The following is an 18,142-nucleotide window of genomic DNA, read 5'->3' as shown; positions in this document are numbered from 1 at the left end:
GAACTGGGTCCAAGTGTAGACACCGGTACTGCCAATAAGGAAGGTGGTGGGCATATGGTGGTGGGTTTGAACTCCGCCTGTCACAAGCTCCTGCATTGATCAGGAAGCCTTCTCAGAGTGAAGAACCACAACAGAGGGCGTAGACTCCCCTTTGTACAGCTCTCCGTCCATGGAGAGCTGACCCGCTTGCTGTGGCTGGATGCTCTTGGTGGTGGCTGTAATTAGCAGCACTCCCCCATGCCCTATCTGCCTCCCCAGGCAGTTCAGCAACAACAGGGAGCGACGACTGGCCGGGAGGCAGAACAACGTCGAGGAGACATCGAGGCACTGCAGCAATGACGGGGGAGATGACGGGCGGGGTGGTGGAGTGATGATGAGAAGCCATGATGGACCGGAGATGGAAGAAATTACCTGAATGAGAAAGCTTTGGATGCTGGAAAAGGGATACAGGGGGACGAAGGAAACAACAGGATAGGAAGGAGAAGAGCAAAAGGCAGGTAGGAGGGTGGAATGATGCGTGAATACAGGGAGTGTGGCGACAGGTGTTTAGAACTACTCCTTGATGGCCTAAAGGGATAATAGGACAATGTAACCATCCTCCGTGGACATGGTGGTCAGGCACATCCAAGCAGTGACAACCCATGAAAATTACACGAAGGCCACTGTAAAAGGGGGCTGGTTCAATGCCCATTTGCTCTCTCTGTAGACGCCTTATATGTACTTCTGTGTGCTGTATTGATAACAGGAGGTCTTCTATACAGCTAAAGCTATTTGTAGGCAAGACCTAAAAAAGATGCTTCAAAAATTGAAAGCACCAAACCATGAGCAGTGACCTGTATGTCCCCCTGGTTCATCACGGATTCTGCGCCTTGTCTGCCACTTCACATCTTCAATCAGGAAATGTATTGTTTGGTTCATCATCCTTGTTGGATTCTCAACCTTCCTCTCCTCCTGACTCCAGTGTCCTCTTCTCCCCACAGGTGTTGGCAGCTACAAACCCAAGAACAAGGAGCACATCCAGGCGATCTACAGTAAATACTGACGAAGTGCCCGTCTCCATCGGTTTCATGGCGCCCTGGCTATCTTTCCCTCTCTCCGCTGATGAACAGTGTCATATGCTGTCAACCATCTTCAGAGTGCCATCTCTACTACCTACCACTGCTTCCCACTTGCCGCCCCACCCCACTCCCTCATTCTCTCCATTTCTCATCCTGCGCCTTAGCTTTCCACCTTCTCTCTGGTTATGACCAGGTGCACACCGCGCCACCTTCAGTAATTTCTATTCTATTCTTCTTCATCCTTCTCATCAAATCTTCCACTCTCAGTCTCTCCCTGTTTCTCACTCTCTCACTGATTGCCTGATTCTTAAAGCCACAGGTGTGAGGACACTGTACAATCCTCAAAGACACTGGGCACCCAAACTGCAGCGGTTGGCAGTGCCCTCACCCACTTCTCCATTTTCTCCTGTAGTCAGAGAAAAAAACCTCCCATCTGACCCACGCAAAATGTCTCTCTTTGTGTCCACTGAAAACCCATGTCACTGGGTGGACGCCATTTTGTGATTCAGGTTACACAACTGTGGAGCGCGCACTCTGCAACATCCACCAAGGCAACCCACTGCCCTTCAGATGGACACAGCATTGTGCATCTTGTAACTACCAAATCTCTCATTCTTAAGCAAGTCAATGAAATTAAATGAAATACCAGTATTTGTAAAGCGCACAGCTACCTCTGAAGTTATGTCCCGGCGCTGGGGGCTCTTGGGAAGATTAAGCAAGCTATTGCCCAGAGTCACATGGTGCTGGGCTAACCTGCCACAGGAGCTGAGGATCGAACTGTGAACCCTGTGCTCCGGAGTCAGGCACCCTGGCCGCTGCGCCACACCTCTTCCATGACTAGTGTTTCTTCAGTGTGAGGCGCAAGCCTCCACGTATGGTTTACCCCATGTCCTAATTAGTAAATCAGTTAATTGATTAATTAGAGTCATTAGTTAAATAATCCCTTATATTTCACTTCTTCAATCACACAGTTGTCATTTCCTGTTCAACCTTCCACCCTCTGCCCAACGCTACTCCCCTCCTCCATTCAGTACAGCCTTTTCCTACCCTCTCCTCGTTCACCCTTTTACCTCCTGCCTCCCCCCGCCCCACCTGCAGCGCCCTGACACTGAACGGAGAGTCCGCTGCACTCTTTGTCCCCACACATTTCTCCTCCACGTTTTCAGTTCTTCTTTATTTCGTCCATTTTCTTGCCCATTTAGTCTTTGCCATATGCCCCCCTCTTTCGTTCTGCTTGAATTTTACTTTTAACAGAGGGTTCTATCCCAATTCAAACGACCTGATTCTACCCTGCCAGAGGGGTTCCTGTACCTCCTCCGCAGACCTCACTCCATCACGCCTGAGGCGCAGATGACTCTCTTCCAAAGACCTTACTCTGTTCACCAAAAGCGCTCCTAACTCTCTTCCAAAGATATTACTCCATCACGCAACACATGGTTGTGCCCTTCTACCGAAGACCTCACTCCATCCTGCCTGAGCCATTCCTGGCCATTTTCCAAAGACCTCACTCCATCACACCCTCTGGCTTCCTGTGCCCATCTGCTGACGTCACTGCATGGTTGTGCACCCTTCTGAACAATAAAGATCCCTTGAAATGCAAGAAATGTGTGAATGTTTATTCCATCCACTCTCTCATCTTGGACTTAGGGGATTGGTCTGTCCATCTCTAACACTCCTCTCCTTCTAGACCAGGGGTCTCCCGCGCAGGCCCACGGATCTGGCTCTATTTCCAGGATAACCCCTAGCTATGCAACTCATTTCATTTAGACTCATCCGCGGATCCTCATAGGTGTAGCCCTCCTGTACCTGTGTTGGACACCCCTGTAGGAGGACCTTGTTTCAGACAGAAAATGGCTGCTCCGCACCTCAGGATCACACTTGAACTTTCCGAAACAAATGGTCGAGGATGTAAATATGGACGTAGAAACAAGAGATGCAGAACAGGAGAACACAGCAAACTCATTGAACACAACGTTACAGTGGCATACTTAAAATAAAAACCAATCGCATCAGATCACGTCACACAGGCCCAGCGGTTTGAAGATTCATGAGCCAGGCAAACATTGCTATTTTCGTTATTTGATAGAAGTAAACTATATGAAATTATTGGCCGGGGCATGATTGGTGCTAGTTACCTGGAGTACCTGCATCGCAGGGCGTGCTAGTTACCAGGAGTCGCTGGTTACCAGGAGTCGCTGGTTACCAGGAGTCGCTGGTTACCAGGAGTCGCTGGTTACCAGGAGTTGCTAGTTAGCAGGAGTTGCTAGTTAGCAGGAGTTGCTGGTTACCAGGAGTCGCTGGTTACCAGGAGTCGCTGGTTACCAGGAGTCGCTGGTTACCAGGAGTCGCTGGTTACCAGGAGTTGCTAGTTAGCAGGAGTTGCTAGTTAGCAGGAGTTGCTAGTTACCAGGAGTTGCTAGTTACCAGGAGTTGCTAGTTAGCAGGAGTTGCTAGTTACCAGGAGTTGCTAGTTAGCAGGAGTTGCTAGTTAGCAGGAGTTGCTAGTTACCAGGAGTTGCTAGTTACCAGGAGTTGCTAGTTAGCAGGAGTTGCTAGTTACCAGGAGTTGCTAGTTAGCAGGAGTTGCTAGTTACCAGGAGTTGCTAGTTAGCTGGAGTTGCTTGCTAGTTACCAGGAGTTGCTAGTTACCAGGAGTTGCTAGTTAGCAGGAGTTGCTAGTTAGCAGGAGTTGCTAGTTACCAGGAGTTGCTAGTTACCAGGAGTCGCTAGTTACCAGGAGTTGCTAGTTACCAGGAGTTGCTAGTTAGCAGGAGTTGCTAGTTACCAGGAGTTGCTAGTTAGCAGGAGTTGCTAGTTACCAGGAGTTGCTAGTTACCAGGAGTTGATAGTTAGCAGGAGTTGATAGTTAGCAGGAGTTGATAGTTACCAGGACTTGCTAGTTATCAGGAGCTGTCCACGGACGCTGTAAAGGTGTATCTTGGCCGGGAGATGGCAGGGCACGTCCAGTGTAGTGCGCAGTCCCGACGACGCACATCTCCTCAAGCCATACTCCCGCTCCATAAACCCTGCCGACCAGGAACCACAACCACTCACTCTGGATGCGTTGGTGTCTGGGCGGCGGAGGCAGACCCCAGGGTTCGAGATAGATCCTGAGGTACAGCAGCTGGTGAGGTAGATGCATGTAGAGCTATGTGCGGCTGTTGACTGTACTGGAGTACCTCGGTCCTCCTACCTTGGAAGGAGGGAGAGAGGGGGGGCCCTGGCCCTCCCCAGCGCCTTGAAGAAGTAAAATCCTGTCCCTGGACCAGCCCAGTGTTCAGAAGGCAGCCTGAAGGGGGCTTTGTTCCCTGCACCCCCCCCCCCATTTATAGGGACCTTGAAAATGTATATATATATGGTCAAGAAATCTAAATGTGCAGTAAAGAACAATAAGTCTCTACTTACCTCCCTTTTATAGCGGTAGTTAATATTTGTCCACAATATTTTGGCAGGATGACAGAAAAAACTAAGGGGCAGATTAACAAGCCCCTTATGATACTTTTACACCACAGTTGCGTCACTTTTGTGACGCAGCGGCGGTGTAAACCATACGCCACGTTTACAACGTGACGCATCTAGGCAGATGTCTCACGTTGTAAAGCCCAGCGCCACATGAAACCTGTGTCAGGTTTCATGTGGGCGTTCTGGCGCAGGGTGGGCGTTTCGTCAGAGGAAAGCCTCGGAAAAGTGGCGCAGTGAAATCTACAAGATTTCACTCTGTCACTTTTCCGAAGCCACTGCATCAAATCTTTGCGCCTGCTTGAAGCAGGCGTATGGTGTGACGCAGCATGTTAGAGATAGGCCATGTTGACACAGTGCTGGAGTTGCGCTGAGCCCGCGACACGACTCTCGCACTGCGCCAACCTTACGCCGTCAGATACGTCATGCATCTGCCTATCCGTGCGCCACGGCGCGCCGCATTGTAAATGCAGTGCATCCATGGTGGCGCACGGGTAGTTTTGCGTGACGCATCTTTCTTGCCGCATCCCTGCCGATTTGCAGGGATGCGCCAGAAGTTGTAAATCTGCCCCTAAATATTCTGTTGATACCCAGGAGAAGGCTAGAATGAAACACATGGGCAGATAAATGGCTTTCCTGCAAGCAGAAAAAGACCCCATGAACTGAAACTGACATTTTGGGGCAGATTTACAAGCCCCATGCGCCAGTTTTACGCCGCCGTTGCGTCACTTTTGTAACACAGCGGCGGCGCAAAGCCAGCGCCATGCTGCGGGGTATTTACAAAGTGACGCATCTGGGAGATGTGTCACGTTGTAAAGCCCTGTGCCAAATGTAAGCGTTCCGCGCAGGGGTGGGGTGGGGGGCGGGTTCGTGCTCAGGAACGCCTCCTAAAAGTGGCTGAGTGAAATCTATAAGATTTCACTCAGTCACTTTTCAGGCCATGCTGCGTCAAAACCCTGCGCCTGCCTGAAGCAGGCGTAACGATTGACGCTGCATGTTAGGGATAGGGCACCCCCGAGCCTTGCTGGAGTTGCGACACTCTTGCGATGCAACTTTAGCAATGCGCCGCCTTTCCTACGGGGGATGTGACACGCATCTGCCCATCCGTGCGGCGCATCAGTGGTGGCGCACGGGTGGGCAGATGCATCGCAACTCTTCTGGTGCATCCCTGCTGATTAGCAGAGATGAGTAGCAGAGATGCGGAAGTAGTAAATCTGCCCCTTTGTGTCTGACACCGAAATCTTTGCTCCGAAGGAGCACAACTGATTTGCGTGTTGAGATCTTCCTCGTCGCCAGTGCGAGATAGCATGACCATGAACAGCAGGCGGGCAGAGGCGCGAGCAAGTCAAGTTCTTTATTAGCAGAAAAAGATCTCGCCCAACTGCCTCCCAGCCTCTGCTATCCCAGTCCATTTCACATCATTACATTCTGCATCATACCTAAAGCATGTATGACAACTACCACAGAGCGCTCTCCCCCGTCACATGTGCTATAGGCATCTAGCCCCCCAGTAACTTGCACCCACATCCTCACTGCGCCCTCCTCGTTCAGTGCAGCTCTCTGTGCTTTTCAGCTGAGCCTGCCTGCTGTAAGCACACATAAATACAAGCATGCTTACATACATGTGCTTTTTGTACTCATGTAGTTAAATCAACAGCTTACTTTACACTTACAGCTCTCACAAATAGAATCGTCATGCAGGACATAAAGAGGCAAAGGGTCATATTTCGTAGCAACGGTTTTTCAGTCTGATAAAGTAACATAATATGTAATCCAGAGTACACTGGTGCTTGAAGTACAGATAGATCTACAAATTACCAAGAGCTGGGACGTAAATGTACCGTCCATGATGTACAAGAGTGCACCCCTCCCTAAGTTACCCCTAGAAGGATCTCTAGCAGTGTTTAATGTGAGCCGGTGATTTCCGGTGCTCGGCACCAGCACTTTATTGTCAACACCTGTGCTTGTGACAGTCTGCCACAAGGTGGTGCTGTCTGGCTAATTTAGCAATAATCACAGCAGCAGTTAATTATTAGTTCAATATACATAAACATGACTAATACCTGCCGCCAAAGCCATTCTTATCGCTTTGGGGGCCTGGAATAGTCTGAATTGTCCCACTTGTAGGAGTTTGATGGTTAGTAGGTGTGTCGGTTCTGTCATTGGCAGCACTGGCATGATAATGGATGGTGCAAGCTGCAGTGTCCTCCGGGCAAATATGTTTTTGACAAATTAAGCACTGGATTTGTTACCCCTTGAGGAATCAGCGCACACAGCAATCTTGTGTGTAAGCCCAGAACCCATACAAGTGACATACATACCCGGAGCAAACCACTCCCTGGGCTCCGTCCCCTTGCCAGATTACTTGAGATTACCAATGGTTAAGGCATGTAAATGGTAGTAGTGTGACCAGCCTGTTTACCAGGCATGGCAATGGGCAAGTGGCTACTAACCTTGCCACAGTAAAGTCCTAGCCAGCCTTGCATACCCAAGTCCTTCTCGACACTCCACCTGTGTGCCCAGAGGCGCAACTAGAGCCAAATTTCGGTGGGGGTGGCTAAGAAGAAATTTCGGGGGGAGGGGGAAGGGGGGCGGCTAATTCTTCAAGCAAAAGGCAGAGTGGAGATGCAGGGGCTCTAAGAAGGGGTGAAAAAGCAACAAAGCCTCATTAACAAGAAAATGGTCTTTTAACCCGTTCACTGCGGCGGCTATTCCGCCGCAGTGCTAAGAGGCCGGGGGGCCGCGCGGCGCGCCCATGCTGGTGACGGAACCACTCCGTCACCAGCCGCGGTTGCACTGTGCTCATGACGGAGCGGTTCCGTCACGGCCCCGCCCGCTGAATAGAACGCTCAGCGCAGGCGCGGAATCCGCGCCGCACAGGCGTGCCGAGCGGACCGTGACAAAACCGCTCCGTCATCACCACAGCGCAGCCACGGCTGATGACGGAGTGGTTCCGTCACCAGCAGGGGAGGGGTTAAAGACCTGTGAAGTACTTGGGTGCGGCTGTGTGTGTGCCCTCGAAGCTGTCTCATCCCGAGCTGCCACACACGACGGGGTGGGAGGGGGTGGCTTAAGCCCTTTGACCCCATTGGGCGTTGCGCACCTGTGTGTGCCCCATGTGTGGTAGTGTAAGCCAGGAGTGTACGAGTCCTGTGCACCTCTGGGCCCGCTGACTTCCATCTTGGATTGCCCTTAGAGGCGTGCGTCACAAAATGGAGATGGAGGTAGCCTGCCAGACTAGCATGGTGTACACCTCACACTCCGGTATCCTCCTGGCTGGAGACGTTTGGCTCTTTAGAGCTGCAGGGCCAAACCTGGGTAAGTCCTGCCTGTTGTTCTTCCTTAATTACACTCCATTAGCAGGGCCACTGGAATTATGCAATTCTGTGGCCCCAGCGATTTTTGCATGTTTATAGATTTGCCACATTTGCCACATAATCCACCATCTGCAGCATAATCTGTAGATTTTAACGAAAAAAAATGTTTCTATCTCAAACGGTTCAAAAGTTCCAAAAAACGTGACAATCCGTGTTCCTGTGCAGTAGAAAACCCTTTGCAAATCTAGACTGGTCCTCTTTCTGTTGCTTATTGCTATATTTGTGTGTTAAACTGGTACCAATGAGGTGCAAACAATGTCCAGAGAGTGTTATCAAGTTTGAAAATGACGAAATGATGAAGTCATACTATTACAAAATGTGCTGCATTACACCGCATAATTTGGCATTTCTTGCCGCATAATTTACGTACCCCTGCCGCATAACTTGGCACTCTCCTGCCGCATAATTCCAGTGGTCTTGTCCATTAGGCTTGAGTAGGCGTGCGGAGAAGGCCAGCACTATGTCAGGGCTTCCACTTCTCAAACCTTGAAATGTCGCTCCTGATTGGTGGATAGACGTACAGTTTGTAGGTTCTCCTCAGCTGTGCTGGTGTGTTGGTTGTCTAGAAGTAGGTGCTGCCACCAGTACCCCCCACTGCCTACCTTCACCCAAAGACAGCACGTGTGTCTTGATTATTTGACCAAAGCACTTTTGAAAAATCGAGGAAATTGCCAAACTTTTGGAACCATATTTTTTGCTGTCCTGTCCTGGACTTAATCTGTGCTGGTTGTATGTCGGGCAAAGGACAACTGATTTTGGGTCTTCCGGGTACTATAGCACTGTAGTACTTCAGCACTTTAGCATCCTAATATGAATAGCACGTTAGTACTTTTGCACTTTTGCACTTTAATATGCTTGTCACTTTAATATGCAAGATTTGCACAACAGTGAACAGTAGGGACTTTGACCAAAGCACTTTAGAAAGCTGAGGATGCTGCCCGACTATTGTCGCAATATTTTCTGCTGTTTTTTCTTTCTTTCTGTATTTATTCCATGTTGGCTTTAGGCATAACGTGCTGATTTTGATCAGAGAATGATATTTAAAGTCCCTGTGATCAATTCTTCTTCCTATGTCTCATTTGTTCTGCTCAATATATTTTTTTTTTTACAAAAAAAACATTGCTGCTAGTTCAATGAGGGTTTTTTAAAGATGAAAAATGGTTCCTTCACCTAGAACTCTCATAGTAATAGGCAACGTTCATTTGCTTCTGTATTTTCCAGTACTCTTTCTTCTTAACCCCCTCTTTTTTTTTCCTCCTTCTTGAAGGAGAGTTCTAAGGTGGCTTTGGTTGAGACAATGTTCCTTTCTCTGGGGCAATAGTCTTCTCCTCAGGACAGGTACAGTGATCAATTCTGCGCACTGCTCTCCCCGCCCAGTGAATATCAAGCAGTTTCCAGGGGCATTTGCAGCACAGATCTTGAAACAAAGAAACAGGAGTCTTGAATACTAAATATGTGTTCCCAGTATGAACGAAATCTCCTATTTGAATGTTCTCCCGTTTTTGCATATTGTTGTCTCTGACTTGCCTGGGACACAGAAAGAGGAAACATCAAGACTTAAAGACCCCGGGCCTCATTTATGAAAAGTGACGCATCGCTGCGTGAAAACAGCGATGCGTCACTTTTCACTGCGCCCTTCTTGCGAGACCAATGATGCGTCATATTTACAGTATGACGCATCATGTCGCAAGGCGTTACAGATATGTCAGTATTTCTGACGTATCTGTATGGCGCAAAAGTGACGCATTGCTGGAGTGTGTCACAAAAGTGACGCAACTCCAGCAATGCGTCCTTTCACATGGGGCAAGCCCCATGTGAAAGGGCCTGCGTCAGTCTTACGCCTGCCAAGAGGCAGGCGCAAGATTTTGACGCAACAGCGTCCTAGAAGTGACACAATGATATCTCACAGATTTCACTGCATCACTTCTACGAGGCTTGTTGTGGGGGAACACCCCCCCTGCATTCATTATACCTGACGCAGGTATAATGTAGCACAGGGGTTTACAAAGTGACGCATCTGCTTAGATGCGTCACTTTGTAAATAGTGCGCAACGGGAGGCATGTTTTACGCCACCGATGCGTCACAAAAAGTGACGCATCGGAAGCGCAAAACTGATGCATGGCCTCATAAATGAGGCCCCCTGTTCCCAGCATGAACGCGGAAACAGTGATGTATGAACCTTAAATAAAACACCGCGTCTTCCCAGTGAGAGGCACTATTTATGGAAGGCTCAACTTGCCTCCTTCTTTCAGTTTGATGGAAAGGTCTTTGGCCCCACACCTGTTAAGGGACCAAACTGCAGGTGGCTTTCTCCTGCAGGGAATATCATGATGAGGATCAGGACTCCGATTCTTCCTCTCCGAGCCACAGCAGCATAAGAATTAGGGGACTCAGACACCAGGTGGGCTGGAGGAGTCTGCTTCGGGATCACTCTTGAAGATACATCTTCCCAAGGACCAAGCTTCACTTGCGCCAAATCCATTCACTATGGGGACCACTTCTCTTTCTCGGTTCATCCTACCTGCCACAATCGACACCAGAAATCTAGTTTTTCCTGGCAAAAAGTGTCAGCCAGTCGACTAATTCCTATAAAGCATGAGAAACCCAGTGTGTATTATTAAGGTTTATACCATAGAGACACAGTTCTAGCAGTTTACCTGCTCATAATACTTCATAAAACTTTAATGGGTACATTTATAAATGTGAAACTATTGAAGATGTAGTCAATCAATCAATATACGCTTTATTCGGTTTTTGAAGTATAAAACCATAAAAGTTGACAAAATATAAAAATAATTAGATATTCAGAAAAGTAGCACAATTTATCATCAATAGTCCCATGGTCGCCTGTCACATAATAACCATAAAACAGAGCGACACAATCATCCATACTAATATAATAAAGAGAGAGCCAAAAACCTTTGAGGCGGGTAATCTCAGGAACCACAGCACCAATCACAACACCCAATACAGCGTTGGAAAGGGCAGTTGCAGCAGAATGACATAGGCTATGCAGACGCCCACCATATACATTTAAAAAGTAAAAGAACCATGCCAGCAAAGTAGTCCCTTGTGGGCGTGTCTGCGCTGTGCTGTGGGCTTGCGCTGGGGGGGCGTGACAAATGCTGGGGGCGTGTGGTACGTTCCGCCCTTCGGGCTGGACTGTTCCCATGAGGCACAGGGTCAAGGCTGATTTGCATATGGCCATGTCTGAACTGGGGTGGTGTGGAGTGCAAACAAACGATGAATTTAGGCCCAGATCTCTGTACTGGGGTGAATGTATGACATTGTTCTGCATTCTGTCCATCAACTGTTGTTTTTGCATTTGTCACCCGAGAGGGCTGGGTATGCTCAGATGTGAGTCCCAGGCTCTCCACACCACTGAAGTCAAGTTATCCTGGCTGAAGACAGCTGATAGCCAGAAATTGGTACTAGGATGCTTGTGTCCGGTCCACGAAAGACATGGCTTGGCAGTTCGGCCTGGAATGTTGGCACAGGGTCAAGGCTGAGGTGGTGTGGAGTGCAAAAAAAAGGATGGATTTAGACCCAGATCTCTGCACTGGGGTGAATGTAAGACATCGTTCTGCATTCTGTCCATCAACTGTTGTTTATACATTCCGCCCTTGTGGGCGGGTGCGGGGCGCGCGTTGTGTCAAATATTTCATTGTTTTTTCTTCCCAGGTTCTGTACATCCCTATAAATATACCCTGTACCCCAAAACCCAAACCTATACCTAAATCCTAAAAATACCCCTGTACCCCAAAAACCAAACCTACCCCTGAACCCTAAAATACCCCTGTACCCCAAAACCCAAACCTAGTCCTGAACCCTTAAAATACCCCTGTACCCCAAAACCCAAACCTACCCCTGAACCCTAAAAATACCCCTGCACCCCAAAACCCAAACCTAGCCCTGAACCCTAAAAATACCCCTGTACCCCCAAACCTAGCCCTGAGCCCTAAAAATACCCCTGTACCCCCAAACCTAGCCCTGAACACTAAAATACCCCTGTACCCCATAACCCAAAACTATATCTGAACCCTTAAAATGACCAAACACCCAAAACATATACCTCAGTCCCCCAAAACATATACCCCTATACCTATACTTACCTTATCCGAACATTTTAAAAAAACATGCTTTTACCATTCATGCATTTACAACGAATTTCGTTGTAAATGTATGCGTGGTAAAAGCATATAAAATGTAATGCCATGCGTTATAATGGCATTGCGGAGTCATGGTACTTTCGTAATGAAAGTATGCGGAGTGATGGTCTGCGGAAAGAAAGTTGCGGAATAATGGGTGTTTACCCTCCCCCGGTAGGTACATTGGTGGCACGGCAGCCCACATCTCCAGCAACACACTCATACTTTTTCACCACCGATTTGAAAAATGCACAGGTCTCTCTCATTGATGGCCAGCACCGACATACACTTTTAGACACACCTCCCGCCACAAGTTCTAGAATTGCGAACTTTAGAGCTGGGGAGCTACGTTCGAATCTCGGCATCAGCTCAACATCCTGTGATTCCAGGCAAATCGCTTTGTCTCCCCGTGCCTACCACAAATGAATGTGTTCTTCTGTAATGTAAATTGTGCTCATGCCATGTTGTCGAGTTCGCGCTATATAATATTGCAAGGAAAAATAAAGTAAGGAAACTCGAGTTCACACACTACTGAATGCACACTCTTAAGTGCATCAGCAGTGCACTGTGAATCAGAGCGTTTCACAGACCTGTCACAGATAAGAAATGCTATCAAAACGAAATCCTACAAAACAATATACTACTGGCCGGCAGAAATTCATACCCGGACAACGTCGGGACGGGCTGCTAGTAAGGTATTATAAAATTGTAAAAGGTCAGCACCATTAAACATTATAAAACAACGATATACCATATGTCCAGATGTTTGGTGACATCAATTTACAATTCATAAATCAACATTTTCTTCTTTAAGTTTAATTACCTCAATGGAAGAGTCCTGTTTTATAAGAGTGAATAAAACTTAAAAATTGTGGGCCTGATTCACAGAACTAACTTACAACAAAATCCTAAACTTACTACTGCGTGGGGGTAATCTACCCCGGTTGACAAAAGAGCTTTATCTAGATCATTAATGTAAAGATTAAACAAAAAAGGCACCAAAATACACCCCTGGCGTACACCTCCTTTTATGTCAAAGTTCCGGGACACCTGGAGCCCATTTGAAAATCTAACGTTAGCCTTAGTAGCCCGGTGAAGGTCAACCAAAAAATGGACGGCAGAAGCATCAACCCCAATGTCCTTCATGGACTGCCACAGTTTTGTCCTATTCACACGATCAAACGCGGGGGACAAGTCCATAAAGGCTAAATAAATAGTGCCAGATCACGCCACCGTGTACTTAATAAGTATCAAATTAAGGTTGAGACATTGGGTGATGGTTGACCGGCCCGGGCGGTACCCGTATTGTACCTCTGAGAGTATCTCACGTTCCTCTGTCCAGGCGGTCAATCTATCAAGTAGCACACGAACCAGTACCTTGACAACTGAGTCCAACACCGAGATGGGCCCGTAAAAATGTGTACTACCTCGGTCACCCTTTTAAAAACCGGCACAGTTGTAGAAATGGTACAGGACTCCGGCCATCCCTTCTTAGCAGCTGCATTAATACCTGCTGTAAGCACAGGAGCCCGAAATGGTACATCAGATTTAAAAAGGTCCGGGGGGATACCATCATGCCCCTGCGCTTTGTTACTTATCAAGCCAATAATGACCTCCACGACCTCCGCCAATTCGAAGATTAACACCGGTGCAGCTGCCCCTTGACCATGCTGACATAGTTGCTCTAATAGACTTTCATGCATAGTTTGGAAGTGGAGAACCCATTCGTCCTCCGTAATATGTTCATCCAAGTCCCCACCTTCAACATGGGCTAGAAAGGGTCTATTAATAATGCTCCAGAACCTGGAGCTATTCTTCAGGGTACTAGCTTCTATCAACTCCCTCCATGCTTCATCCTTCAAAATAGATTTACGTTTAGCTAACTTCAATTTATAATCTTTGCGGCATGCTCTAACCAGAACCTGGTTCCTGGGATCTCATCAAGGGACGCCCGCAATTTTCTTGAGGCCAGCGAGCAGGACGAGTCAAACCATTTTGGAGTTGTGAAACTGTGCTGCGTACTGGAGCACTCAAAAATTCTCCTACTCTGAGGGAGATAGTGTCAAAAGCTCTTATTACCTCTTCCAGGGAAGTACCCAATGAGGTACACAGTGCAAATTCACTGGCACAAGGTTCTTTTACTGATTTATAAAGACTCTCGGGAGAGATCTGTGTCCAACCTAACCTTCTCTTCCTGTTGGTCGGTATTATGACCCCCATTGGTTCAACTCTTAGTTGGGTGGTCAACAAGGGGCCTCCTAGTTTAACACAGATGGGTTATGGTCACTGAAAGCACTGTCCTCAATTATAAAACCTTCAAATAAAAATTGTAAGAGGGAAGAAACTAGAATAAAATCAATAAATGTGCCGCTACATCTCCCTTTAAAAGAAGGGACAGAGGCCATGCTCAACAGATCACCCAAGGACACAAGAGATATCAGCTTAACTTCATGTAGGAGGCCGTTCAGAACATCCCCCTGAACAGAATGTTCGAAGTGAACCCCTTCTGCCCTTCGACATCCAAAGTCGGCTAAACGTGTAATCCCAGGGTCCCCGCATTGGTGTATATTAAAGTTTCCAATAACCATAAGGTTGTGCAGTTCTGCTATGCAGTGTCGTCTTATAAAAATTCCTAACAGTATAATATTATCCCATCGCTAGAGCATGATGTTGCGTTATAAAAATTTATAAAAACCATTATGTGTGCCCCTCTGCTTAGGACCAGTGGCTGTAAACATGAGCTTGTCGAGGGCAAGACGTGAATCTGACATTTCAGTGCTATTGAGATATATATTACAAGACCACCCTTTGGTCTGCCAGCAAAAGAGGGTAATAGTATATAAAACAAGGGGACCCGTAAAGGTAGCGAGGGACCTCGGGTAATTTGTATGTTTAGGGCTAACAAGGTCCTAAGCTTTTGGTGTAACATGTAGTAATAAGCACAGACCTAAAATGAAGACTGTGTATCTTTTACTCCAATGTCCCGCCGGACAAGGAGGTATTTATTTCAAAGATTTGGTGAATATATACAGAATTTAGGAAGTGGAGCAAGCCACAGTTAACTGGGCACAAGCCTGTACCGAGTCAGGGGGAACAAAGGAAAGACAATACATGGGGGGAAGGATAGAATAACAGGCAAACAAGTTGGAGAAAAACGGTGGCTTATGGTACAATAAAATATTACATAAGCTCAGAACCGACAGTAGCTGCAACACATATTACAAGATTGAAAAGGGAAGCAGTACTGCACAGACTGTCGACGTTACGTTTCGATCCCTGTCTCCAAAAATTAAAATGGGATCATCTTCAGGACTACAATGAACATTTTGCCTGAGTGTATTTTAGACAAGCCGGTGCACTTGATAAGGGTGCGGTCACGGCGTTCGGGGAACCAGGGGAAGGGTGAGACATCAATCCATCTGGGGCGCCTAGCAATTATGCATGGGCAGCCTCCCGGTGCATCTTGGGTATTGCAGTTCCGATCCAGGCACTAAAAAGTGACCTTGGCGAATGAAGGGTGTGCTTTTTCAGCTGGCGTTGGTGGAGTTCAAAGTGGCCGCGCACAGTGGGGCGAGCCGGTTCTTGGCGTTCCGTAATGAAAACGCCGTCAGGCGGCGAATGGGTCCCGTCTGGTATGCCGGATGGCGGATGTGATGTGATCCGCCATCCGGCATACCAGCTGGACATTGGAGTAAAAGATACACAGTCTTCATTTTAAGTCTGTGCTTATTACTACACGTTACATCTACCAAAAGCTTAGGACCTTGTTAGCTCTAAGCAAAAGAGGGTAAAGCAGGGACGAAAAAGGCCTTATAGCCCTCCAGATGTAAGCTGTGGTCCAGTAAGCATGTTTCTTGGAAACATATTACACTAAACTGTTTCACATAGGCCACCCACATAGGATCAGAGAACTTGTTCGCCAATCCGGCATCATTCCAGGATACTACATTACTAGCAGACCCCCCTACGTCCCCCTTACTTAACACTACAGGATCCTGCTGGGGAAGCAGCCTACCAGAGACCGTGGGAGTTGGGAGCAGTCAATCACATGCCTCCAACGTAGCCAACGGGGTAAACCTATTAGACAGCTCCGCAGGTGGTGGACCAGTGTCCTGCCACAGTGAAGGCATCTGCCTTGGAAAATCTAACCACGAGGGCGGGTGCTGATAGCCAAGCCTGGCAGGCGGGATTTGTAGCAACAGACTATCAGGTAGAGCTACATCATTAGTAGGTGTGTTCCCGCACCGCGTCGGAGCAGGTTTATAAAAGTAACCAAGTGGTAAGGCCACAATGGTCGACTTTGATCCACGATTAATGTTAACTCTGTAAATAGTATCCTTTCTGCTATATGCTGTTTGTTAAAATTAACAATGACACAATCCCCCGGGCCTGATTTGCATGGGCTCCCTATCCAACTTACTCTACGTACCATGTTGATATTTTTCTCTAATCTAGTTCCCAGCGAGGTATTAAGCGAAAACCAGTGTACAACTTTGTTTTTTAACTGGCAAACATCCTCCCTGGAACCCTGTGGGAGAGTTGGCACATTCCCCAATACCACTACCTAAGGAGTGGATGCTGGTGGCAAGTGAATGGTCGGTAACTGCTGAGGAAGGAGATCCCGGTCCCCTGGGACTGGCTACCTAACAGCCTTCTAGTTGGTTCTCTTTGGGGGACTGGATCTAGCTGGAACTGATTTGTCAAACTGACCCTGTTGTGGTTTCCCCCTAAAGTAGCTGGTGTCCTAATAGGGCTTAGACTGCCACTTGCATGTCTGTTACGTGGCTTGCAGTTACTTGCCCCCCTGGCAATTGTGACTGTAGGTGAAACTGTGTCGATAACTGGCCCCTGATAGTTTTAGGCGGGCCAATCACGATGGGTAGCTGCACACTGCATTGATCTTGCTGATTCCGGGTCCCTCCTGATGATGAAGATAAGTCACCACATTTCGGAGCTTCTAAACATTTTTCAGTGGCGGTTAAGCGACTAATTATCGGGCCCAGCTTTGCGTCCAACAAGTTCGTCATCAATACATGGAAGGAGCCCAGTGCGCCCGCCATGTCAGCAATGGGCATTAAATGAGAGGGTACTGGGTTTTGGGTTTGGGCAAGTTGGGTCTAGATCTCTAAATTTACCCCCCATCACTTGAGATTTCCGTTTAGTACCCCCTCCCGCTCTTGATGCTCCCCCCTCTGTCAAAATGGGCTTCCTATCCCGAGTGTTGATAGGGACTCCAGACAGTGCTTTGAATGGGAAAAAATAAGTGCAGGTACTCATTAAAATGCACTAGAGGTGTGGCAAGTGGGCGGGGCTAGGGCCGGGGCTAAGGGCAGGACATGATGATACTTAACGACTTCTATAATAGTTGCAGCACACACCAAAACACATGATAAATGTGGTTATATAAACAAAGCAGGTTAACTCATTACACAAAATGAAAGACAAATGCAATAATATGTTAACATTTACTTTTTTTTGCAATGGTTGCACCTTCTTAATGCCATACTGTTAATTGCTGTTGTTTAGCACAATACTATATATTTTTGAGCAAGTGAGTAGGAAGAAACTGAAAATACCCCCACTTCGAACCAAAGCTCTTATGGCACCAAGCAAATCATCATGACCCTCCCCAGAAGATATCTCTTGTCTCTTCCATCGACCTATCCATTCATCCAACCATTTACCTGCTGATGTTCACCATTTACCGTTTACATTCTATTGTCTATTCAGTTTTTCATCCATCATTCAGTTGATTTTCACCATTCCGTATGTCCACCCTTCATATCCAAACCTATCCATCCCTCCTTAAACCTATCCATTATTCTTTTCACTCATCCATCTCTTTATATACCTTTTCACTCACCCATCAATCCTTTCGCTCATCTATCCATCAACCCTTTCACTCCTTAATACCATCCTCCCTTTCATTCCATCCACCCTTTCACTCAATCCCTCCTTTCAATCATCCATCATCCACCCTTTGATCCATCTCTACCTTTCATTCATCCATCCAATATTTAACTTATCCACCCATCATCGGCCCTTATATCCAATCATCCACTCTTTCATCCATCCATTCATCTGCACATCCACCCTTGC

The 18,142-nt window shown here is 47.4% G+C and overlaps 1 protein-coding gene across 1 annotated transcript in view; it reads left to right on the top strand.

Annotated features, from left to right (window-relative positions):
• The window catches only part of LOC147736582 (cobalamin binding intrinsic factor-like), a 44,745-nt gene extending 42,083 nt beyond the window's left edge, over positions 1–2,662 (top strand). Inside the window, exon 9 of the mRNA XM_086953323.1 lies at positions 981–2,662. Within this exon, the coding sequence (XP_086809449.1) occupies positions 981–1,042 (62 nt within the window). The 3' untranslated portion in view covers positions 1,043–2,662. The remainder of the gene's footprint in view (positions 1–980) is intronic.
• Positions 2,663–18,142: the final 15,480 nt, after the last annotated feature.

This window comes from Lissotriton vulgaris, chromosome 1_2, assembly GCF_964263255.1.
Source record: "Lissotriton vulgaris chromosome 1_2, aLisVul1.2, whole genome shotgun sequence".
Taxonomy (NCBI): Eukaryota; Metazoa; Chordata; class Amphibia; order Caudata; family Salamandridae; genus Lissotriton; species Lissotriton vulgaris.
Note: the sequence above shows the minus strand (reverse complement) of the source record. Positions and strands in the feature narration are given on the sequence as shown.